Source organism: Etheostoma cragini, chromosome 1 (assembly GCF_013103735.1).
Source record: "Etheostoma cragini isolate CJK2018 chromosome 1, CSU_Ecrag_1.0, whole genome shotgun sequence".
Classification (NCBI taxonomy): domain Eukaryota; kingdom Metazoa; phylum Chordata; class Actinopteri; order Perciformes; family Percidae; genus Etheostoma; species Etheostoma cragini.
In genome coordinates, this window is record NC_048407.1 from 22,220,139 (window position 1) to 22,245,283 (window position 25,145).

At 41.4% G+C, this 25,145-nt stretch overlaps 1 protein-coding gene across 2 annotated transcripts in view; it reads right to left on the reverse strand.

The window, feature by feature from the left end:
• Window positions 1–3,123: 3,123 nt before the first annotated feature.
• The window catches only part of elp4 (elongator acetyltransferase complex subunit 4), a 53,377-nt gene continuing 31,355 nt past the window's right edge, over window positions 3,124–25,145 (reverse strand). The window contains exons 10-11 of one of the 2 annotated variants that reach the window (XR_004656412.1): window positions 8,952–9,403; window positions 3,875–3,962 (exon numbers count right to left, since the gene is read on the reverse strand). Coding sequence is in view for 1 of the 2 variants with exons in the window: in XM_034869962.1 (XP_034725853.1) it covers window positions 3,834–3,962 (129 nt within the window). In the remaining variant the exon portion in view is untranslated. Of the gene's footprint in view, window positions 3,963–8,951; window positions 9,404–25,145 lie in introns of both variants that reach the window. The other variant, XM_034869962.1, reaches the window with a different exon arrangement.

The following is a 25,145-nucleotide window of genomic DNA, read 5'->3' on the forward strand; positions in this document are numbered from 1 at the left end:
GCCGTTTGCCTGTTCAATGCTGTGTCTCATACAGTGCCAATCTTTACTGAGCAAGAGTAAAATAATGTTGACAATGCATCACAGCTACAAATTTTAAGAAATATAAATGCAGACAAATGCCAGTACAAGGGCTTGTAATGCACACACAACGCTTCCAATTCCCACCAAGCCAAAGTTGTCCAAAAATAACAAACCTCTCTTGATGTATGGGCTGAACCAAGTCGACACAGACCACACAGCACAACACCGCTGCACAATGAGAAAGGTCAAGCAATTCCCCATCACTGGCTCTTGTTGTAGTAGAGTTACGATGGTAGGAAAAAAATACAGAACCAATGAGGATAAGGGAGCAGAGAAGAGAGGAAAAAAAAAAAGTCATGGAATAAAGCAGTCAGTGCCTAGAGCGAGGCAAAGGAGCGATTGTGTGGCAGAGTGAGTTATTTTGCTTCACTTGCTGCCTCAGCAGGGGGGTTGTGTCTGTGTGGATTTGAGGTGGTGTGTTGGCGAGAAAGAGTGAGCATCTAAAAGGAAAAGATGTCCAGAAGAGTGAGGTCAGGTAACATTCACACAGCATGTAACAGCACCAAATATCTTGCTAAACTGATTAATTGAATTTCCATGTCTCACTCAATATTTAATAGTCCCATTAGAATTTAGAAGATTGGAGGTTAATCCGATTTTTAAGAGGATTCTTCCATTTCTGGGGCTAATAAAATTTCTCTATTCATTTAATCCAGTTTATCACACAGACGGAGGAATATTGTTTTGAGAGCTCAGGGAGGGGAAGGGAGAGCAGGCAGAGGAGGAACATTAATAATTGCAGAGAGAGAATAAAAGAGAGATTCAAAATGCAAGAAAGACTGCAATTAGTGGAGGTCTAAATAATACACATTTCCGGGATAAAAAGCTTTAAATGTAATTCTCGCTCTGAAACAAAGTCAGACAATATAAGTTCCTGGAAAAGTTCCTGAGAACTTTGTGCTCTTTGATCTGTTTTTTTAACTAGACAACAATTCTGACCTGGAAATCTGGATTCCAACAGCAGTGAACAGAAGCTGACACTCTCCTGTTTAGTGTCAGCATTTAGGCTCTGGGCTCTGTGTGTGTGCTTAATGCAAACACAAATGAACATTTACCTCTTCATTGAAAAAAGAATACATGATAGTCAAGCTATGTGTATTTTGGAAACTGTATTTGGCAGATAGGGTAACCTAATGTGTGAAGAAACGTCTGCTTTAATAAAACTAGTACGAGTGGCAGTCCTACTACTACAAGTCGCAGAGAGATATCCAATGTGGAAAAGAATGTCCCTTGTTGCGTTACTTGAATAGTGCTGCAATGGGACGGCTGTTCAATAACAGCATCCACAAGACCTCATCTCAAGCTGCTGTAGGAAAACAAACTATGACTTTGGATAGGAATCAATAGGACATGAGCGGCAGCTGCCAAAAAACACAATTATAAAAGCTTCATTCTCAACGCTCTTCCCCACGGCTCCCTGTCTTTGCTGAAGGCCAAGTGAAGCTTTCAAGAAGTAGGTCTTCTAAAATGTGCCAAGTGTTTATCTTATGTTATTGTTGCAGATTTCATTAATATTAAATGGAAACAAAAAAGAAATAGTCTTTTATGTAATCCTGACTTTTAAATACTTTATGATTTGTTATAAAACAATAACATGCTCCGTATAAACCATTACTGAGATTCAAGCAGCAAGAAAGATTAAGAATAAGAAATCAAACTATGTCTGGGTTGTCCTAAATATAGTGGTGTTGTTTTTACTGTGGGTGAGGTGAGGGGGATGAGGGCATCTAAATATCCTCACATGATCATTTATTTATGTATATATATATATATATATATATATATATATATATATATATAAGAAATCCTCCTGAAGAGAGAACACGTCCTCAACCTGATTGTTCCAGGTGTTGTGTTCAGAGGCTGAATTAATTGATGTTTCTTGTTACCCTAAATTACTTATTCATAGTTATTACAGAAGCATGTGTGACTAATCCTAACCCACAGTATTGTCACCCAACTGTACCTGAGGGAAGAACACTACCAAATCACCCGTCAATCAGGTATAGGGTGTGTTCTATTTTAAATGTTTATTTTAATCTTGATTAAAGTGCACAGCTACATGTATTATATATGTAAATTAAATGTGCATAATGACGAACCTTGGTTTAAATTGAGTACTGGGACCATGTACATAGGAAATGTGAGAACCCTCACTGTTAATAAGGCACATAAGAAGAAACTGACATTATAAAACTTTGTTGACGGTTTTAAAACTTAAAAAATAATCCGCTTTCTGAACTGACTAAACAAAAAGTGAACCAGCACCGTGGGGACATTGGAGACGTGGCAAGTGTAATAAACAACACAAACAAATGCCAAGATGAAGTTATTGTTCTTTAATCCTACCTTAAAAGTTGATCCTGAATGTGCCAGATCTTTGACAACAGTAACTTTTTTCTTATCTTGACAACTCAAGCTTTCGTTCACCTGTATATGTCATTTTTCTCTCTCATACACTGGATATAAGAGCACTCCATTCAGGCATGAAACTGTCAGGTAACACTACCCTCTCCCAACACGTGTTGCAGATGGTTACCGATACTGCCAGTTTTCACAGGCAAAATTATTCAAACTGGCATCAGCAGCAGACTGAGGAAAACAAAAATGAAACATTTAATTTTTCATGTTGTTTTTTCTCTGTTTCTCCATGTCACCATTTGACCTAATTTGTTCTTTTGGGCTTGTCATGGCAAAGCAGCTCATCCAGCAAACATGCCTGATGAGGTGTGAAGCCTGCACCCAAATCCAGCTTTCCTACCCTCTGCCTGTATCCCTGCTCAGCTCTCCAGCTTACTGGAAGTAGACGTCACTCACCGGCACAGTCTCAGGGTCAGATGGAGGCATCCCTAGTGAACCTGAAACCTGTGAGGCAGACCGGAGATCAGTCATTTGTAACATGCTCACTTTACATCCTCACAGGCAGTCAACGTTCCCTTTAAAGCTGGTGTTGAGACACAGTAAAGTCAAAAAATTAAGAGTATGTTTCATACTTTGTATTTTTTTATCTTCTTTTATTTACCTTAAAAAAAGCACATTTCATTGCATTATCCGAGAAATTTTTTTATTTTACTTTTGTACATGGTGGAGCTAGTTAGGAGTGGCCACTTATGTTTGTACAGTACGCTTGGAGCTTGGGGGAAACAGCTAAATTATTTAATGTTTACCATTAGTGAGAGTCTATGAAGACAAAAAAAAAAAAACTTGAAAGTGAACTTGTAAGCGAAATCCCCAGAGAAAAGGGAACAGCAAAAAACCAACAAATGTACAACATCCTAAATAAGCCTTCCGTTTTTTAATCGGGTTATGTAATAGTCAATCAGCCAATTATAGACGTTTATAAAACATTTTGAAAATACCGTAGGACTCACATTTTTTCCAACTTACATTGGAAAAAAGCAAACTGTGTAAAACCTTGGGCTCCAGTTAAACCTTGGCTAATTATGCTAAAAGAACTTCTCAAGAGAGCTTGGAATGTGCAAATATCAGCTGCGAGAGAAAAATAGAGTGTACTTCAGGTTTCTATAAAAAAGAAAATTTCAAATATAGGATGAAATGTGTCCGTTATGAGATGAGGTACTGGGGATGTTTAGATCTTCACCCCTGGCGAGGACAGTTGGCAGGTGGTAATGTCTGGCAGGGATATCGAGGTTGACATAATGTGGGCGAGGGAACAACCTGGTCGCCACGGTAAAGAGGACAATACTGCGGCGTTCCAGGTGTTGGTTGCCCATGGCTACTGTGTGGGAGCACTAGAAGTCCAGGTGTTTGTTGCCGGAAGTGCCAGAGCCACAGCCCGAAGTCGCCATGCCCGCTCCGGCCAGCTCCCCCCTGCTCACACGACTCACCGTCTCAGACAAGTCTGGAGGCAAATGCAGTCTCTACAGAAACCAGAGAGAGAGAGAGAGAGAGAGAGAGAGAGAGAGAGAGAGAGAGAGAGAGAGAGAGAGAGAGAGAGAGAGAGAGAGAGAGGGAGGGAGGAAGGAAGGGGGGGCAGAGTATTAGATCAGCTCGTATAGAGAAAAAAAAGAAAACACTACAGTGGATCAACATACAGTAGATGGTACACTTCAGTGATATTTATTCACAGAGAGCATTGTTGGGTTGAAATTGCATTAGTTGCTTCAGCACTCCCCTCAGCACTGGCAACGTAGAGTGAACCTGCTAGTGTGCTGCTAAATGCTTCAGCGAGCTTTAGGTCTGTTACAGCTCACAGGGAATGTGTGTTTTGAGAAGTTGTGTATGGGACACCACCATAGGCCTTTATGAGGTGAGGTAAAAGAATGTCTGTTCAGACATAAATGTAAATGCAACAGCTGAATGTGTTTGTACTTGTGTTGATTTGCTGAGTTAGTAAACAAATGATTATGTTCAGCTAAAAGCGGAGTCATGAAAATCAAGACCTTCAGCTGTTTCTTAGCTTATCTATGGAGCAGCCCTGTGCCAACTCAAAGCACAAAGACGCTAAGAGGTTAATGAGGGCCACTCATGTAAAGCCCTCTAACACCAACACGCTAACTACTATAAAGCTTAAGAGGGGCTACACTGCCCTGGTCTCTCCACAAGCGGCTAGAAAGGCCGCCAATAGCACTCCATGAACAGAGCCTTAAAGCGGTGCTGAGAGCGTGAGAGGAGGTGAAGTATCTCCAAGTGATTCAAGTGTGCGCCCAACAATAGTGTTGAGTAGCATGTTGTTCGAGTGTCTATCGAGGAAGTTAAATCAGAATACAGGCATCCCGGGTACAAGAGAAGTTAAACCCTGTAATTTGCCCCTGAAAGAATCTGCCATGACACATGACACCCACTGGTCAAAGCCTGTGCTATAAACCCCACCCCAGCCCTCAACACCTTCCCTGCCCGCCACATCCTTACCCCCTCCAGACATGGAACTTGGAGAGCCCTTCCACTCCCACAGATACTTATCTTTTTCTTAATGACTAGGTGCTTGGGTACAGGGTTTAACAGCGTCATTACTAAGAGATAAGTCAGGACTATGCAACACTCTGTATCCCTCTAGGGTAGACTACTTCCACCCTTTGCTTAATACTATTGTTTTAGGAGCATTGAAACTTCTCAGTCTGAACTGCAAAATGTTCATATCTGATATGAAGCCTTGTGTTCCAGCTAATGTCGCTAACAGGCCAGAGGCTCGTCAAGTGGTCTCTTTTCTGGTCAACACGTTGCCTTTGTGTGAGTGTCAGAAGGCTGTTTATCAAGCAAGTAGAGGAAACAAGAGGAGTAGTCTTCTTGCAGCCCTTCAGATTATCTGGGGCAGGTGAGCCCTGAGACATTGTGAAGGACCTATAATTTAATGTCAGATGGTAAAGGTAAGGTTACAAAGGACCTCTAGAGGCACTGACGGAAAATCCCACTGTGAGAAAAGACAAGCGATACGTAATGAACATAGAATAACTTGTGACATCACAAGAAAAATGATCAAGTTGGAAGAAACCTGATAAATTAGTTTTTTTTTCTTTTTGTTTAACTCTTTCTCTGACTCTCTCTCTCTCTCTCATATATTGGCCTTGAGGGGACCTCCAGAAGCTCCAGCTTCCAGCCCTGCCAAACCTCACCTGTGTAACCTTTCGTGTCTTCAGCTCACTCGAGTGTGATTGAAAAAGAAAAACAATGCATTGATCAAGCCTGGACTCAGTCCTGCTTAGTGCACTGCAGCGGAAACGCGGTAGAGAGAGGAGTAGGAGAAAAATCAATCACATATACATCACCCTCAGTGGGTGAGGAAAAAAAAAAAGACATCACACCGTTGTCTTGCTGTCACGCACCCACGGGCCTGGCTATACCAGTCTGTTTGGCTCTGAGCTCTGTGAACACACTGAGCATGTGCAGAGCGAAGGTCAAAGCAATCCAGAAGTGCAGCTCAGCTCTTCTAACCTTTGAGTTCAGGGGCATATGGGAACAATCAATGCTAGCATCAAAGTTGGAGGGAGGAGCAGACATAACCCATCGATCTGACACGGAGGGAAAAGGGAGCCTAGTAACAGTCAGCAACCACCCGGCACATTATTGACAGACAATATTAGGGCTGATGACTATTATTGGTTATCAGGGCCATGAAAACATACTTTACATTCAGTTCCACATCAAATAAACTACTTTTATATCACTGCTAATGCAGGTTAACTGGATGAGGACAATCCATCTGCAGGACTGCCATCAACATTTGCATTGACACCAAATGAATAGAGGTCAGTGTCGGACTCAGACAGACATAACCAGGGAGGCTCTAAGTCTACTTCCCTACGACCTGCACACTCCATGATGTAAACAAGGACATCCGGAAAACCCTCAGAGGCATAGTGGGGTGGATGTGTGTGTGAAGTCTTTCTCTGCTGCCTGGCAACCTTCACGAGGGTGGAGAAAGAGGAAAAAAATAAGAGAGAGAGAGGTGGGGGTGTTGGATGGGAGTGGACGGCGGGAAAATAGACCATTGGTTGTGGTGCATTGGTGGAGGGAATGGGTGGGGGGGGTTGTGAAAATGGATGTGTGCCACAATGTTGGTGTGAGAGTGACTGTGCGTTTGAGTTGGGATGTTTGTGTTCCCTCCCTGGTGGCGGGCAGGGGTAAAGGTCTTTGGTTCAGCTCCGCTCCACAGCCAGAGGGGCTGGGGACATGCTGGCAACAGGGTGAGGGGTGACAAAGCTCCAAACGACCGCTAAGCACTTGAAATGAGCCCTCAGGGCCGGCCCACAGACTAGCTTTGCCTAAGAGGGTTACTAATATCACCCCACAATGGACAATTCCCTTCAGCTTACTAAACACCCTAAAGACCCGAGTTTTTAGCAATATGGCAATTCATGCTGATCGTAACCGGTTGTTTACAATCTCAACATACACCAGTGATTTTTTGTGGCTATCACATCAGTGTATTATGGCTGCTTTTTAAGGTTTTTATTACGTTTTTGTTCAGAGAACAGGAATGTTATGTAAGTGCATTATATTCCAAGATAAAAACGGAGCACTTTTTCCAACTGGAGCTTAAACAGGACCTACTCACACAAAGCTGCACCATCAAAGGGATTCCACTGGTGGTAACGGCTTGCTAATGACTGGAGTTAGTAGGTGCTAATTTAACGAGTCATTTCTTCCATAGAGTTTTAGCCACACTTTCAAATGGCCCGTGTCAATGTACAGCTTAGAACTATGGGAAACCCAACACCGCTTTGGAACATTTGACGACCGGTCTGGCTGTTCCAATCAGATTAGCCAATGTTGTAACATGCTCATGGAAGTGACATGATATTTACAATAAACACCTACTTAACACAATTATTGTTGTAATTTGGTCAGCATATTACACGCTCTATCAAGTAAGGGAAATGAGAGAAACCAAACGTTGTATCACTAAGTGAAAGTCATTACAATCACAGAGGAAATGTCAATAAAGCAATCTGACTATATGCTCTGAATGCATGAATACAGAATTCCATTTATCATATTGTTGCAGAACACACTATATTCAAAAAAAATATATAGTTTGAATGGATTTATATACCACAAGTCCAGTATTCATGGACAGTGGTCACATTGGAGGTGATACCTTTTGCCAATTCAATTTCCCTGAGCAGCACAGCTGCTGTGCAGCCACTGTAAACTAATGTGCATGTCTGTCCATGACAACAGTTCAATGTCCTCCATTTCCAGTCCCATTTCTACAACCAGCCAAGGGTCAAAATGGTAGAAGAATGAAATTGGTAGAAATTTCCCAGACTTGCTGTTCTATCCAGTCACTAAACTAAGCTAAATCCCCCCCACCCCCAGTGCTGTAATCCCTCGCACCTCTAAAGTTACACTGCATTGTGTGGGAAATCATTTGGTGAACCTATAGGAACTAGTTCCAACTTCTGAACACGAAAATCCATATAATGAAATGATGTGCTTTTCTATTGGCGAAGCAAACTATCATCACATTTAGGTGGAAAACTTCACAAAATACTTCCGCTACCCTACCAGAAAGAAATGCAGAAACAACCCACCATAAATCCCATCACTTTGGTAATTCTAGCCCACCTGCACCTAACAAAAGCTGAGAAGAAGCTCTTCCTTCCTCTTCTTTTGTGGTAACAAAGAGTGCAACACGATACCTGACCTTGCCCTAACAATAACCTGTTTACTAGGGGTGTTTTAATCCCTCAGTTTTAGTAATTTTTTAGAGTTTAAACAATGTTTTTTCATTTATCTTACTCATTGTTTCACACAAATGTGATTGTTCTTTTGTAAAATAAATGCTGATGCATTTTCTTTTTTGTCAGGGCATTTTAGACCATCACCCTGCATCCCTCAGCATCAGCTGAATTTGTCAAGTATAACATTTCACATAACATGTAAGGATTGGGTACATTTCCCGACTACACTATCCTGTTGACATGCAAATAATGTAAACGTAAATGTTTAGTGAGTGAAGGACAGGCATAAGAAAAGAGTACAAGATTGACATAAGAAAAAAAACTGAAATGTAAAATGCACTGGAGCTTATCTCGAGTTTCTTTTTGGTAATTGGGTGATGGTCACCTGCTCGCCATGTCACCTGCTGCCTGATCCGGGTTAATCTGAGAAGCAGGTTTACAGACAGTCAGGCGGACTGACAGATAGACAGATACAGGCTCCTCATCTCTTCTGCTTCATGGCTAATGCATCTGACAGAGTAGGCAGCAGGCAGGCAGAAGGATGAGTAAGCATTTTGAGTGTAATTATATTCCCAAACACTGGAAGAATAGGAGGGGACTAATAACTGACTGAATTCCATTAAAGTGAGCATGTCCAAACAGGAAATTGATTAGCTGACAATATTTCAAGGTTTTTTAATACCTAATGGAATGTTTATTTATGTTAATAGCTAGCTCCTCACTTACCCTTCACGCTCCACAGACTGATGTAAAACAGCATTGGATAGTATCTGTCATGTTACTAAACATGACATGCATGGGAATCAGTTAGCTCTGCGATGCTTCAGACTAACCAAATGGACAAACAAGGGCCAAAGTGTAACTGCGCTGTAACACAACAACTTGACTTGTTATCTCCGTCGTCATCATCTTCAACTAAACCCTCCTCTGGGGGCCTCTTTGCGGGCCTGTCAAAAGCTTTGACAAGGGAAGTAGCGTGGGGCCATTTTGTCTCTTTTCAGTTTGGTTTTGCTTCTCTTTGGAGGGCAGTGTTGGTACGGACCGTGGGCGTTGTAGGGTGAGGAGGCGAGGGCACATTGACCCCGGTGGTGGTGGGTAAAAAAGGGGGGGGGTTAGTTGGTGTTATGGACTTGAGCACAGTCAGGAAGTGCTGGTCCGCCCCTGGAGTGACATGGTGCCTGGGGAGAAAGGGAGGGGGATGTAGGGCATAGAGTACAAACATGTTTAAGTGCTGCCTTCACTACAGATAGGCCCATAGCAAAGAGAGCGACTGCATGGGTTATGACAGCATATCTGGGGGACCTCTTGTGCCCTCCGCCCCTCAAACACACATTTTATGCCTCAAGCCATGACTCTGATATAAATGTCCTCAGGTAAAAACACCACTGACACTTTTGGTAAAAGCAGGTTTTCTATTGCTACATATATGCCCTTCTATAACAATCATACTCAATCAATTTATTTAATCTCAAAAACAGCAGAAGGCTACAGCTTAACCCACGATTCAACTCTCTCTAGGCAATGTAGCCCATTTCCTCATTATAATAAAGTTTTAGGCTACTTTGAATGTTAAAGTTTTTTAATTAAATGATCACAATAACACTGCACAGAACAGTTTGAGAAATCAACTGACTATAAATACTTAAAAGGAATAGTTTGACATCTTGGGACATATGCAGAGTAAGAGGAGAAGATGGACACCATTTCATATCTGTCATTTAAATATGAAGCAGGATCAAGCAGACAGTTTGCTTAGCAGAGCATAAAGACTGGGGAAGGAGCTGGCCTTGCTCAGTCCAAGGGTAACAAAATCTGCCTACCTACTTTTAAAGCTAACTACTGACACTTTATATCTTGTTTGTTTAATCTATTCAAAAGCTACGTGTAAAAACAACACATTGTGGTTTTTTAAGTATTCTGTGCAAAACTATGTCTTGGCTGGTAGCAGTGACTTCCTAGAGTCTCTGCGGCTGGTTGCCTGGCCACGACATGATAAAAAACCAAATAAGCTTATTTACCAAAACGTTGCAATGTTCCTTTAAGATCACTATCCTAACTGGCTCTGTCACTGCTTTAGTCACCAAAAAAGTAAAAGCCAGAGCATCACAGAGGATATTTTGACATGTATTATTCATTATTTTATTGTGTTGCACTCCGTCTACAAGTGCATACAACCATGTACAAAAGCAGACAGACACACACTGCCACTTGCCTATGCATGTGTCACACAGAGGAATTTACAACATGAGTGCACAAAGCCGGCCAGTACAACTAGGGTTTCCTGAACCCAGCCTGCCTTCCAACAGAACCTTATTTCTCCTGTTGTCTCCTTTTTTTCACTGTGATGCAGTTTACAGGCATAACATTTGGCAAAGCAAAAGGTCGTCTGGAGGTTACTGTGTCAGCCTGGGTAAGTGGCTGACCCCTTTGCAGGGGTGGGGGCGACCACACTCACTGAGGAATAGTTTGTTGTTGTGTGAGCAAAAGACAAGTATGGAATAGAGCACACTAGACCTGGATTTACTAGGACAGAACGAAGAGGATGAAAACATATTATCTGTCATTTGAAATATTTCCAAAATCAACATGATGACGTTGAAGCGCTCAACAAGTCTGTAAACCTCATCTCCAACCACCTGCTTACTAGTAATGATCTTGCACACTTTTATGACATTGTAAGGCACAAGACCCAAACTGAGAAGAACATAGCAATTGATGCCACAATGAGCAGCACAAAATAGCTTATAGTAAAAACTCTGTTTACTCATCAGTAAATGACATTGACCATAGAGCAAGAGAGCTGCAGTTGTGTTTAAGCATCACTGATGAATTATTTTACATTCAGAATCATATACTCAAGTTCAACAGTTTGAAATCTACAGGAACTACTAAGCAATCACATGGAACACACATACCTCTACCACGTGAACCGGCTATGCATGGAGCTAATGTCTCTGAGGATTTCTACATCATCCCTCAGCAAAAAAATAGAAGAAAGTAAACAGAAGAATATTGAAGAGAAAAAAGTTACTACACCTTCTTTGTAACTCAAGATTAATCAGGAACAAACTTTATTTTCATGACTATGAGAAGTGAAGGGGACGGTAAACAAACTACGCAAAAGCAATTGATGTTGACCTGTTATGTGAGTATACCTAAGAAAGATATGTGCACTTAAACCATCGATTAAAACACTTGTGTAAGATAAATGTGCTGATGTGTTTCTAATACTTTTGATGTAATTGTGTTTGTACGTATGCGTGAGAGTGTGGTGTATGTTTGCATGCATCCGTGTCTGTTATTCTGCCCGGATGAATAAAGGGGGGTGGGTATAATCCATCACCAGTTGTGATAGTCCTCACAAAAAAAGGAGCCCTTTTTGCTGAGAGGACAGCCCTTGTGTGGACAAAGACCACCATACTGGGGACTTCATAGGACCCAGCTGAAAAGGTGTTGCCCAGAGTAACCCCATTCACATTAACAGGCATGCTGGCCAAAGCCAGTCATTACTGCTGACTTGGACCAGCCGGGCCACACATAGACCAGCCTAGGCCATTCACTCCACATCAGCCTACAGGGAAACGGCCTGAACTCTGCCACTGGGGAGCATCTAGAATGGTTACCATTCTATTGGACTGTCTGTCTTGAAAGCTTCAATATATGCAGCCTTTGATTAAAAATATAAAAAGCATGAATATACAGTTTTAGAGGGAAAGAGTCTTTGCCTATTCATTAAAATGTGGCAAGAATGTGGCAATATCAAAACAATAATTATAAAAAATGTATAATTGCTTCAGTATCTAGTAAAAGTAAAAGAAAAGCAGTTTCAATATGTTATCTCAGCTAATAAACAATAGTAGCTATGAAACTTCATTTAGACTTTTAATTATAGTTAAGATGAGACACAAACTTGTGGTGCTACAGAATAATACAACTATTTTCCCATGGACAGCCAACAGCTGTGTGACGAGTAGTGACTAATAGTCTTCCTGCAGACGTGCATTTCAACTGACAACATTCCAGAGCACTAAGAACTTTCCAACTTCTTGAATTTTGTAAAATAAAAATGTCTTGGAGTAAAAACAACAACATAACATAAAATAACTGAGTTTGATTAAGAACAGAACAAATGCAAAATTAATGGAAACCTTATTCCGGCATTTCTTATGAGATGTTTTCTATTTCGTCTTGCAAAGGGCTCAGGCATTTACATCCACTCGTCGTCAGTCTACCACTGTTATTTGTGACACTTTGAAATGAGGGTCACCTCTTTCACAGTTACACACTGAAATGATATGAGAACACAGCTGATGTGCTCTCAGTGGACTGGAATCCCTGGGGGCTGAAATGCTTGGTTCCACTAATCCACTGAACTCCTAAAGGCACTTTGGAAAAACCAAATCTGACCTATTCTCTGTCTGCTGTCCACTCTGATGCAACTTGCAGAACAACTAAAAAAAGCACACACAGAGGAAAAACCAAGCTAGGACAGACAAAATACTAAACAGAAATGTTGAAACTTATTGAACAAATAATGCAATCTCCGTTCAATGCACCTACTTAATCTTGACCACAGTCACCTACCCCCGCCTTCTCTCATTCCATATTTGTCCTCCATCCTCACCCCAACTCTGCTCTTCTCTCCAGTAGGCTCCCTGTGGGCAGGTGGTTGTGTAAAATTAGCCACAGCTAGGTGAGGTGCTTCCTGGGTAGACTGTTGGCAAAGCCACCTTTAGGGTGTTCAAGATGTCAAAGGGAATGAGACATCACCTTGGCTGCCCTGTCAAAAAATTCACCACCTTTCATTTCCCCTGCTACCTCTAGGTCCTACAAGCACTGTGGGTGCCGGGGAATTCTTGTTTTGTGTTTTCTAATTTTGCCTGAAACACACCAGCCATTACCTAACCTGGAGCGCTGACTGCGTGTTAATTGTGAAGCATTACTAAAGCCATTAAAACAGTGAGCCAGGGCCTGGGGAGGATGCATGGTAAAATAAAAAAATCTGAAAGACAATGCATGTGATATCCTTTGTGCTAAGGAGGGACTACAGAGAATGTCTGGATTTTAGATGCCAAGAAAGGTAACATGAATGTAATATGTATGTATGTATGTATGCATGTATACATATATACACACATACACACACACACACACAGTATATATTATATTTATAAAGTAGTTTTAAATCAAGAAAAGATAAAGTGGCATTAAACAGAATTTACAGATACATTGTCAAATCATAATAAATTTGCAATTTGTACACATAGTAAAAGGAGACCAAATACGCAACATGTTTGAGAATGCAGACTTTTTGTTCCAAGGTCTTTAATGAAACGTTATTTAAAATTTTTGACATTTGGTAAATAGTCATACGCCAAGTGTTTTATTAGAAACTCGTCTTTCACAATAACTGCATTTTTTTCTCTAATTCTTTGGCCAATTTACCATATTACAATTTCCCCTAAATGGGTTTTAGAGTTTATTTGAAATGGAGAAATAATCAATATCAAAATAAAGTTTATCTGCAGGTAGCAAGCTGCGGTACCAGTTTGGTTAATAAGGTGACTATCAATCGAAATAAATATGCCATTCCTTTACTAATTTTACAAAACGGCATCTGACAAAATGAATAGCATGGTTGATTTTCAGTCCAAGAGTTACTCAAAAATGTTGCTGAAATGTCCTGTAATTACTGAGCCTTTCATTTTGTGGTAGACTTTTAGGCAACAGTTTTTAAATAAAAGTGGAAGCATTTCTGTAGTTAGGTTTATTTGCCCAAAACCTTTGATCATGAAACCACAAAAGCTTGATGAGACTAATGAGTAAGAATATTAGTTTGACAGTGTGTGATTGGAGTGCAATTATGTTTTATGAAGTAGAGTTTAAAATAAAAAAGTAAGAGTGAGTACAGAGATGGCTGGAGAGGGCTGTTGATTTGAAAAGAATAACAAAATTGGAAAGCGGTCCAAATGTGACTATCAGCTTCTTCATTCTCTCCGATGTCAAGTTAGGCGTTTTGCTGGGAAATGGGCGGCCTGCCAAATTGGGGCCAAGTCAGAGTTGTCAGGGGATTACGGTTCTGCCTTGCTCACTGCAGGGGGTGCGGAGTGGGCCTCAATTACCCTGGAGCGGCGTGTTTGATTTGGCCCGGCACTTTTGGGGACAGACCAAAAGCTGAATAATGCACCATTAGCAACTCAAAATCATGCCCTAAAATGAGTCCACTTACGCATCACATACAGTAATTGTGTGTCTATCAAAGGCTGGCAGGTCTACACCAATTACCCTGATAACAACAAAACAATCAATGCATAATATTATCTGCTGCACACCTGTGGGCAGCCTCAAGCATCCAAGCTTCCCGGACTAAAACTTCTACATCTCATTCAAAGTCTGTCATCCACACACTGCGGAAATGAAGTGTCAACTTTAGAATGCTAAAACATGATGAAACATTGTTCTAAGATAATACGGGGGGAGAAAGTGTGATGTTAGAACTGTTTGTTTTTACAAATACAGGAGATGGCAGAAAAAGAGAGTGTGAGTGAGGAGAGAGGGAGGGAGAGGGAGTTCCCCCTACTCTGGCTACAGTTGGAGCTGTGCAATTGAATTTCACAGGATATGAGGCAGCAAATGGCATGTAAAGGCTGAAGCGTTAGACGGTTGCTGCCACACAAGCCAGACAGATAAGGGATGTGTAAGTGAAATCATTAGGTAACTCTGTAGGACATCAGGGGCAGTTTGAGGTTGGCAGGGGGCTATGAGAGCTAGAGGTCCTCCTTGAGCTCCATTGAACACCCACTCAGCCTGATATACATGCACTTACAAACACACAGGGAAAATCACTTATACAAACACAAGCCGCAAGACAAACAAGGACTGATGACAGAGACAGGCCGACAACTAAACGCTGTTTTTTTCCCTTTCTACCCATAAATAGAAGCACATAAACACATGCAATGATATGTGTACACACACACACACACACACACACACACACACACACACACACACACACACACACTTCGAACTGCAGACGCCTCATTGAGGTATCAGCCCCTGTGATTGTGTTTGTCCACCTGGGTATGAAAGAGCCATTCTGGCCTGCGTGGAGGAACAGCAGTGTGGTATAGCTCAAGCCGGAGCCCAGCTAGGCTACGTCTGTCTCTGGCTCTCAGGGAGGGGAGCAGCCAAGTGTGGATGCACCTCATTACCTCACTCATCCACACACCAATTACCCCTAAATAAATACACCCAGCCCACAGGCAGCAACAATGACATCCAGCCTGAAAGGGAAGAAAGGACGCCGTTCAGAAAGCATTTGCACGCAAAGAAAAGTGCTGTTGGATAATGATGAAAAAAAAGTACAGAGAAAAGAAGCAAAAAAGAAGGACATGTGGGGGGCTTCAAGTCTTTTAAACCTCTCAAAGACGAGATGGAGAAAGAGAAAGAATGAAACAAACACAGAGCAGGCAGAGTGAAGTGATTCAGAAAATGATAATTTCTTGCTAAATTTCACCCAACACATCCGCAAGTGATTGTTGTGGCGGGGGAGGGGCACAGTTTAATTGTTTTAATGCGTGCAGGCATGAGACAGCTCTGCCGCGGACTAAAATGGAGATCACTGTAGAGCCGACACATATTTTCATGTAAGACAGACCGCTTGGGGTAATGGTAACAGCAGTGTGTTTGAAGGCCAAAGAACATTAGCTAAAAAGAGAATGAACTTGCAGCCAAAGAGCTTGATCCCAAGAAAGGCCGCATGACATGTGACAAGGAACACTCCGATGGAATACACTTTTTGGCCGAACAAAATATAGGAAAACGTTTTAAGTTGTTAGCAGATAAAAGTCTCTGTTACTGGAGTGAGAAGGTGAGCGAAGGATACAGAAAAGGTGTGTAGCAAAGAAAAGAAGACAGATGTGTTTTCAGGGAAGGGGGGCACAAGCGAGGAGTGGAAGCCAAGAGTTCCTTCATGCTCCCTCTCTTTCTCCCAACTCCCTCCATGTGGGATATTTCTGCATGAGTGACTCTGTCATACCTGGGGGACACAATGGTCTCTCTCTCTCTCCCCCAGTTTCTTCCTCCCCCTCCTCTTGTATGTCTGTTCTGTGACTACGAAAGCCAAGCCTGTTTGGTCGTGTGGCACTGTGTTGCCAAAGAGCCTGAGGACTACAGGAGCAGGTGACGGGCTGAATGAAATATTATCATCATTAGTAATACCTTGAAAAAAAGTAAATTAATAAAAGTCCTCAACAAGTCAAATTCTAAATATCAATCATGGAACAACTTGTACAGTAAGTGAACCACTTTTCTCATGACACCTTAAGGCAAAAGAGATGATTCACTTCCTCCTCTGACACCTGAACAGTCAGGTGATGGGTGGAACTTTAACTCAATGTTGGTGGTGTGTAAGGGGGGGGCATCAGAATAATTCCGGATAGGCTGTTCCCCAGTCACCAGGATGTACGAGCACATCCCAAACTTGAAAACAACCCACATGACCAGGGCCGACCGGTTCACCTGACCAGAGGCAGATTCCTGGTTAACAGAAACAACGGCTGGGAACGTGTCAGTCTTCCACGCTGTTGATTCGGTGTAATAAACAAAAGATGATGGACGGAATGGAAGTGAAAGGAGCAGGTTTATTAGGATTCCTTCCTGATGGAGGGCTAATTGAGGATGGACATGCTGAGAACGTCAGGTGCCACAGGTGGGTGGAGTAGTGTTGACATGCAGTGGCAGCATAGTCAGGATTCCTGGTGTACAGCTCAACCCTCAGCTGGAATCAGCATGCATTGGAATCCCAGGCTCTTTCACATACAACACAAAAGGCAAGGCCTGTGAACTCCTACTGGTCTTTAACCAACACAGGTTCAGCCACTAAAACTGCCAGCTGGCCCTTAAAATAGAAGGGTGCCTTCACCCGTTATCTCTTCTTCCTCTCTGCTTGATGTGGCCTGAAGGTTCCTTTTGTGAGCTCCAGGGTTTTTAAGTTTCCTGCACCCTACAACACCTACATGTGTTGTCAAACTCTGCAGCAACCTTCACACACACACTGGGTACACGTTATTGTCTTTAAAGCATCCATATTATGCTAATTTTTAGGTTCACAATTGTATTTTGAGGTTGCACCAGATTAGGTGTACATGTTTTTTTTTCAAAAAACACCATATATATGTTGTACTGCACATTGCTGCAATCTTCTTTTCACCCTGTGTGTTTGGGTTTCTGTTTTAGCTACAGAGTGAGACATCTCACTTCTATACTATCTTTGTTGGTAGGTGCACATGCGCAGTAGCTAGGTAAGATCACATCAGCTAGATAGTCTTTCTCCAGCTGGGCGACTTCTTCTAAAAGAGGACGCACTTGTGGAAAACCTGCAGAATAGGACATGGAAGCAGTTCTTTTGTAGATTATGGTGAACTAGTGTGTGTTGTAGCAGTGTTTTTCGCCATAGTGAACAATCTAGCATAATAGCACAAGCATGTTATGGTTAGCCACCTCATTTTGCCTAGTGACGTAGAAAGCCGAGTAGATTTTGAACAGCTCACCCGGAGACTGAAGTCAGAGGACATTCAGAAACTTGTATCTCACTCAAAACAGCATGGATAGTTTTTTCCCCAAATTTGTATGTGTGTGTATGCACCAGAGACATAAAATAACACCCCAAATCCCAGAAAAAGTGTTTTTTTTCATAATATGGGTACTTTCAGGTTTATGTTTCCTGTTTTTATTTGTGGTACAGCCATTACAATTATATGTGTGTAAATATGGCATGGTAGCCATATATGGGAGCTCTCCGGCACAAGTGGAGGGGATTGGCACTGGATGAGCTTACCATTTCTTTATGTGTCATAGAACGTGTTGTGTCATGTAGAATATGCTATTTGTTGTTTGTTTTGGATGAACAATTGTTAAAGAGCGTAGTAAGTATTGAGGGCACATGTCTAACTAGCTATTCCCAGTCTAGCAATCCCTCTGCGACTTTTAGTGGCAAAAGTCCCCAACAAGTACGCCTGCACAATTTGGGGAAAAAATATGAATTACAATTTTTTAGCTTAGAATTGATTTTAAGATTTTCCTCACAATAATATTAATGTTCATTGCACACATGAACCATGACAAAAAAAACAAATTGGGAGTACCAAACATAGATGTGTTTTGGCAAGATAGTACATTGCACATAACCACAAGCCTGTTGACATAGAGGCTTCAATGAAGAGAAGGGAGAGCATTGCAGCAATTTAATAAACAAATAAATAAATCAGAGTTATTAAAAATTAAATCTTGAAAAGGGTGAATCAAGATCGCAATTTCATAACGATTACTCATGTAGGCCTACTTACAAGGCGCACATATACATTTCAATATATCAATGGAAGATGCCCATGCAACCCCTGCATCTGAACCACCTTGGTAGAAAGGTTTGCATGACCTGTGAGATTTCACACGCTACCTGTGCCTGAGAAGAATGTATAGGAGATATGCATGATCCTCAAGTACACACCCAAGGATGCTTGATGATCTGTAAAAAACTGGAACTCAAGCAGCTTTTGTTTGTTTTCATGACCAACATGTCCTGTGGGCAGGATTTTGGCACGTTAGCAAGTTCTGTCTTTTACAAACAACAAATGGAAATAATTTTACTCACACTTAATTTACTCAGTGACCTTCACTCACTAAAGGATTTTTGTTGTAGCTTTGAGACCACTGAGATATGGATGATAAGAAAAAAATGTGTCCAAAAAGCCTGTGACACCTTACCACGACTTAGAATAATGCACATTTAATGGATTCTTATTAATGTATTTTACTAAAGTACATCCAAATGTGTGCCAATGGAGAGGACTCAAAAAAAGTGTCTACTGTTTACTTTGCAATTGCTAAGATAGAGGATGAACTGTGATAGCGTCTTTTTTTTCAGTCCGGTAGATCCGATACACCTCTCTGAATTGTGGCTTAAATCTGAACAGTCACATCCCAAGCCATATAAGTTCTACAAAACATGACTTTTACATCACCGCAATGCAAGACTTATCAGAATTCTTTACTGGTGGTGTGATGTACATACAGTAACATTAGCAGTGCTAATAAGAAAGATGGGAGACATCTCCAAAGAAAGTCATTATTAAAGTGTTATTTTATTATTTTCTACTTACTCATGCCAATTACATTCAGTAAGTTTGCTTCTGTATGAGCATATCAAGTGAATGACATTTTGTCATTGTTCCTCTCAACATACTGATCCATTCAGGAGTATGACCTGTTGAGACATGTATTAGTGAAGCTTGTTGTGTGAAAATAGGGTTAGTATGATGTCTGAAGACTTAACTGTCAGAACACATAAATAAAACATACTACATAAAAAATCCTCACTATACTAATACTAATATCTTACTTCTTTTTTTCCCAATGAATGGGGGAATGTTTAAAATGTATGTCGAAAAATTTGTAATAAGTATTTACAAGGCTGATTTAGATACACTACATCATTTTATCACTTTTAATACATTATAAAAGCATGCCATTAATCCACTCCAAAGAATATCTCTGAAAAAGATTGAAACATGATGTTTTTTTTCCATATAAAGGGATGTGGTAGGCTCACCATGACATAACCCAGACAAGACTTACTGTAACATTGAAGTGAGGAGAATTTAGTATGGTGTCAAATTAAAAATTATTGGGTCTCAATGAGCAATATCACAATGTAATCTAAAAATGTGACATGATGGCCCAATCTCAGAATTAGCAGGACAAAAACAGTGCATCCCAGTTATATGGGCCATATACGTTGGCAAACACACTTACTTCATCTGCCAAATCCCTAAATTAACACCTTTTTGGTGAGAAAGCTCTATTTGGAACACGTCACACAAACACCACAGCTGGCATTCAAGGGTAAAATTAATTACTTCAGATACATGTGCTTCCTCTCAAAGTGGCAGACTTATTTGCATTGAGGAACATTCAGCAGAAGTAATCGATGCACACACAAAATACGACCACCCAATGACCCCAGCCCCGTCTCAAAGTCCCTCCCCATCCCCGAAAGCCCTGGCGGCTCATCCATGCATGGGGGAACAAACACAGGTAGCGAGAGCAAATCAGACTGCAACAAAACACAGAAACATGAATGGGAAGCATTACAATGATGGGCTGGATGCAGGACAATGAGCCCGACATTAAAAAAACGGCAAAACCCAAGATGGGCTGCGGGAGTATGATACAGATTACAGGCACCTAGTCCCTGCCTGGGGAACAGGGGAGAGGGAGAAAAAAGGACACAATATTGCAATCTGACAGCTGACGTCTTCATATAAATGTATGAATTTACATTCCAATTAGAGGAAATTTACATCTTAATCACAGCGAGCAGTGTGTCGGTCCCTCAGTTAGTGTGTTGCTACGGTAATGAGGTGGGATGCTGCTGTGCTCTCTCATCCAGACAGTGATCTGTCAGCAGACGACACCTCCCTGTTATGAGGGAGCTGCACCCTTAAATGCAACCACCACCACAATTCGGTAATATCCATTGAAATCTGTCTTAAATACCAACAAGGTGTGAGCTGCCACCCGAGGATAATATGCCAAATACGGAGTTTGAAAAACATCAAACATATCTTAAATACAGTGCACTGAACCAGGAGTGTCTTTAACTGTCACTCAAGTGACAAGCTTTCAGTACTCTATGGCATTCCATTTCTAATTTCCATACTAATGATGGGTATATTATCTTTAATGGTTTGACTTTGTTTTATGGCATTTGAAATGGATGGTGAAGCCGTCTGTGGAATTACTGAAACATATCATGTCATCAGATCACATGCTGCTGTGGTGCTAAGAAAGGCAAAGTGGATGGGTGAGATGGAAGGTTTGGGGATGTATCATCAATATCCTTCACTGTACATCATACCAGATCAACCTCAAGCAAAGCACACAATGAGACGGTCAAAGAGCATGTGTGTACTTGTGGGGAGAGAAAAAAAAAAGCAGACAAGTGCAGACAGTTGACAGGAAACAGTAAAAGTCTGCTGAAAGAAGAACTTGTTCAAGTTTGTTAAGTCAATTTGACAACACTTGTTGTGGTTTAGTTTAATAAGCAGACAAGAGCTGCTGGTTTGAAGTTTTGGATGTGAAACACAGGCACGTCTAAAGCTTAGGCAGGGTCCTTTTTATAAGTTCACAACATCTAAAGAACATATGTCACAATGCACTGTTGGCATTCATTTAACAAGATAAAGTTTAATGAAAAGCTTTAGCACTGAAACTTTGCTGAAACTACTTTCATCCCATGAAATCATTTAGTTGTAGAGCAGCACTGATTGCTGACAATGCAATCAGGAGGAGCAGATTAGCTACCACCACATATGAGAGCACATAAATCAGTTTAACACAGTCCTTAGCCATCTTCACGCTTGATTTTAATACAGGGATGTGTGAACAAAAAATTGGAGCTAAATGAGGCATGGCTTCTTTATCACCTACCTCGTAGCCAATAGAGCCTCTCCCGTCAGATACACTGCTCTAATGGCTGATATCTATGGAAGCAGCCTATTACTGGATACTGCCTGTAATTAAGACAAGTCAGATTACACCAGGCCAGTACCTCCTCTCTGATATGTAGGCTGCCATTAACGCCAGAAGGGATGATGCGCTTGTACACTGCGTTGAGAAAAGATAGAAGGCTCATGTGTTTAAAAAAAAAAGGAGAAATGTTGCGTGCCGAGAGTAGGTGTCGGATGCGTCCCCAAACATCACATGGGGTGATGTGTTGGGCGTGGCTGAGATTCCACTTTAGCCTACAGGGTGTTTGGAGAGGACGCCGGGAAGCTGCCCACACCCCCTTTGGCACTTATCTTGCATATTCTAAGCTTGCAAATTGATTCCCACAGCAGTGCTGCTGTGTCTGTGCACTTCTGTCCGACCATCCAAATGAGCTTGACTCTCTTTTCTTTTTTTCTAAGAGGGGGGGGGGGGTATCACAACATCTTAAAACAGGTTATAAAATGTCAAGCTGACTTTGCGTCTGGTAGCTGTGGAATAAAGGCTCTGAATGTAGAAAGAGCAACACTCTTTAAAAGCTCACTATGATTAAAAAAAGAGGAGTAGAGGGAGCATCCGACAAAAGAAACAGAGTGACGGGGAGAGAGAAAGAGGGAATGACTTTGAGATGGGAAAGCACTCTTTTCTGTACACAGAGTGACCTTGCTAACACTCTGCCTACTCTAATATTCACCACTACACATGCTTTTGTGCGCTATTCCTCGCCCATCAAGCACGCAAACCCTCCTTTCAATACACACACTACTCATTATACAATTTCACTAGCCGGTTATCCAAGAATTGCACAAGCGTTAACACTCACTACATTCAAAGCGCACACAAACACAAATATGCTTTATCTATTGAGAGGTGCAACAAATTCAGTATACAAATTTAATTCTCATTTTGTGCATTACATGTCCTGCCTCCTTGCAAGACTTCTGTTGATGCAGAAAGCTTAGCGGATGACTGCTGAATGTCAGAATGTTTTAAAGGATTGTGCATTAAAGGAGGCTGTTAACTTTCATGTCCGATGAGATTTATAGAGAATAATGTTTATTGTGCTCTTTCATCTTGTTGAGGTAAGAACTTAATTTCTGATATGTGTAAATTAAGACACTGACTTAAGAAGTGAAACCTTTGATATGTGCAACACATATAAACAATATTACTGTCATACATTCGAGTGAACAAACAACACTGAATTTCTTCAAACTTTTTGACTTTTGTGAAATGTAGCCAAGCAATGAAACAATGTTTAGGAAACTTAATAAAAAAGTATGCTATAAACTTCCAAAGGCATGTAAGGCTTCACTGTCAGGATTAAATGCACACGGACACCCCCACACACACACACACACACACACACGCACGCACGCATGCACACACAAGCACACACACACACGCACACACACTCATTCATGGTGGTTGATGAAGCAAGCGGACATGACGTCCCCATGCAAACAGTCTGTGTAAGTGAGCGTACAACATCAGGCCATCAGATCACTTCCCTCTCCAAACATGAAGCCTTTAATAGATGTGAAACTCCAGGCCCTGAATCTTTTCACACCACTGAGTCGCAACTCACACAGAAGAAAAAGAGGCTGAAGATAACAGAGCTAAAAAGTAAAACAATGCACCAGATATATTTAAGGGGAACAAGAAAAAATGTACCCGATTCGATTTGATTCATACAAATCTTTCTAGACTTCATAAAAAAAAAAAAAGATTCATAAGAAACCTCAGACTAACATATGGAGTAACCTTTGTGGCCTTCCGGGACTTTGTGGGGGGGGGTTACGCGGGGGAGTCCAACGCTCCGAGGACCTTAGGCACGCTAGGGAGAGGTGAGCTGTCACCCCCCATTACAATCACTGCCTGAGCTCAAAAAGGGGGAGGGGTAGGAAGAGAACAGGCAAAAAAAATAAAAGAAATACCGGTTCCTCGCTAACCGCCATCTAGAGCCATCCTCAGGCCTCAGAACCCTCAGTCTACTACTGCCTCCTGGGAAACACTTGCACGCGAGTCCTCCTCACCCCTAGCTAGCGGTGGGGCAAAATATTGTGTGTGTATGTGTGGTGGGGGGTTCTGTGTGTAGGGTTGAGCTTTGTAAGCACAATGTATAGACTTTGCGTAACAAAAGGACAACTGTGCATGTTTTCTTACTTGCTTCGGAGTGAGGGGATATACTGATATGCAGTTTGGTTGAGTTAAGAAAAGGAAGTGATGCACAGAGAGAAAGAGAGAGTATCTCAAAACAATCATTTTTGTTATTAAAGTTTAAAAAAGGGCAAAGCAAAGCCAAGAGATATCTACAGGAGCACAATGTGATAAGACTCCCAGTAGAACTGCTTTTGGTAATCAATAACAGAATTTGTACACTTCAAAAGTACTTTTGTTTTTAAAATTATGTACAGGATGGTAGTGAAACTGCATAAAAAATAATACTGGCACGTCAGTCTAAACACAGCAGGGACGTGACATGTTTTAGCTTATTATGTGACACATAACACGGAATGCAATGTTATATGCCAGTGGAAAAGAAGCTTGCCTCAAATTTGACCTTTTGCTGCCTTTTGTGTGTGTTTGGGTGAGCACTGCTTAGGCGCATTCTGTTCCCCAGATCCCACTCCTAACACCCCTGTCACTCATCATCACTCATCATTGTTAGGGACAAAAGGAAAGTTTGGTTAAGCCACACACTGGAGTATTCTCCCACCCAGTAACTCCCCCACCTTCGCACATTCATGTATGTGTGTTATAACGTGCGCACGCACACACGCACACACACACACACAAATGCACAAAATGTTTTTCTATTTCTGCAGCATAAACACAAGACCCCTGATACAAACATGCGCCTTAATTATTGGAAGGGTTTGCACCTTTTTGATTTGACTCCATCACATTGCCCTCTAACTTGCCTTTTAAAATATAGGCTTGTCCTTCAGTTGGCCCTCTGACTCATCGGTTTAGTGTAATTAAAGTCTATTCAGTGCTCAATATGTGTCCTAACTATCCTCCATCATCTGGCCAGGCCTTTCAATGGCCACCTGTGAACTCTAGACAGGGACACTTGCCCTCATAAAATTCATGAGCACAGCTACATTCAACAACCGGGCAACTTCTCTCAATGGTCAACTTCACTTTAAACAACTCTGTGTTGACTGTTGGGTGAATCCTTTTAAATACAAACATATTCACAGTAGCAAGGGTTAAGTAGCTCCCGTGATTAGCTGAAACAAATCACTTTATAGTGTGCTTGGAGATAAAGAGAAGGAAAGAGGATCAAGACACCCAATCTGTTGTCATCGAGCAAGGACTTATTGAAGGAGTGCTGACAGTGAAAGCATTTAAAGAAAAAGTGTCCAA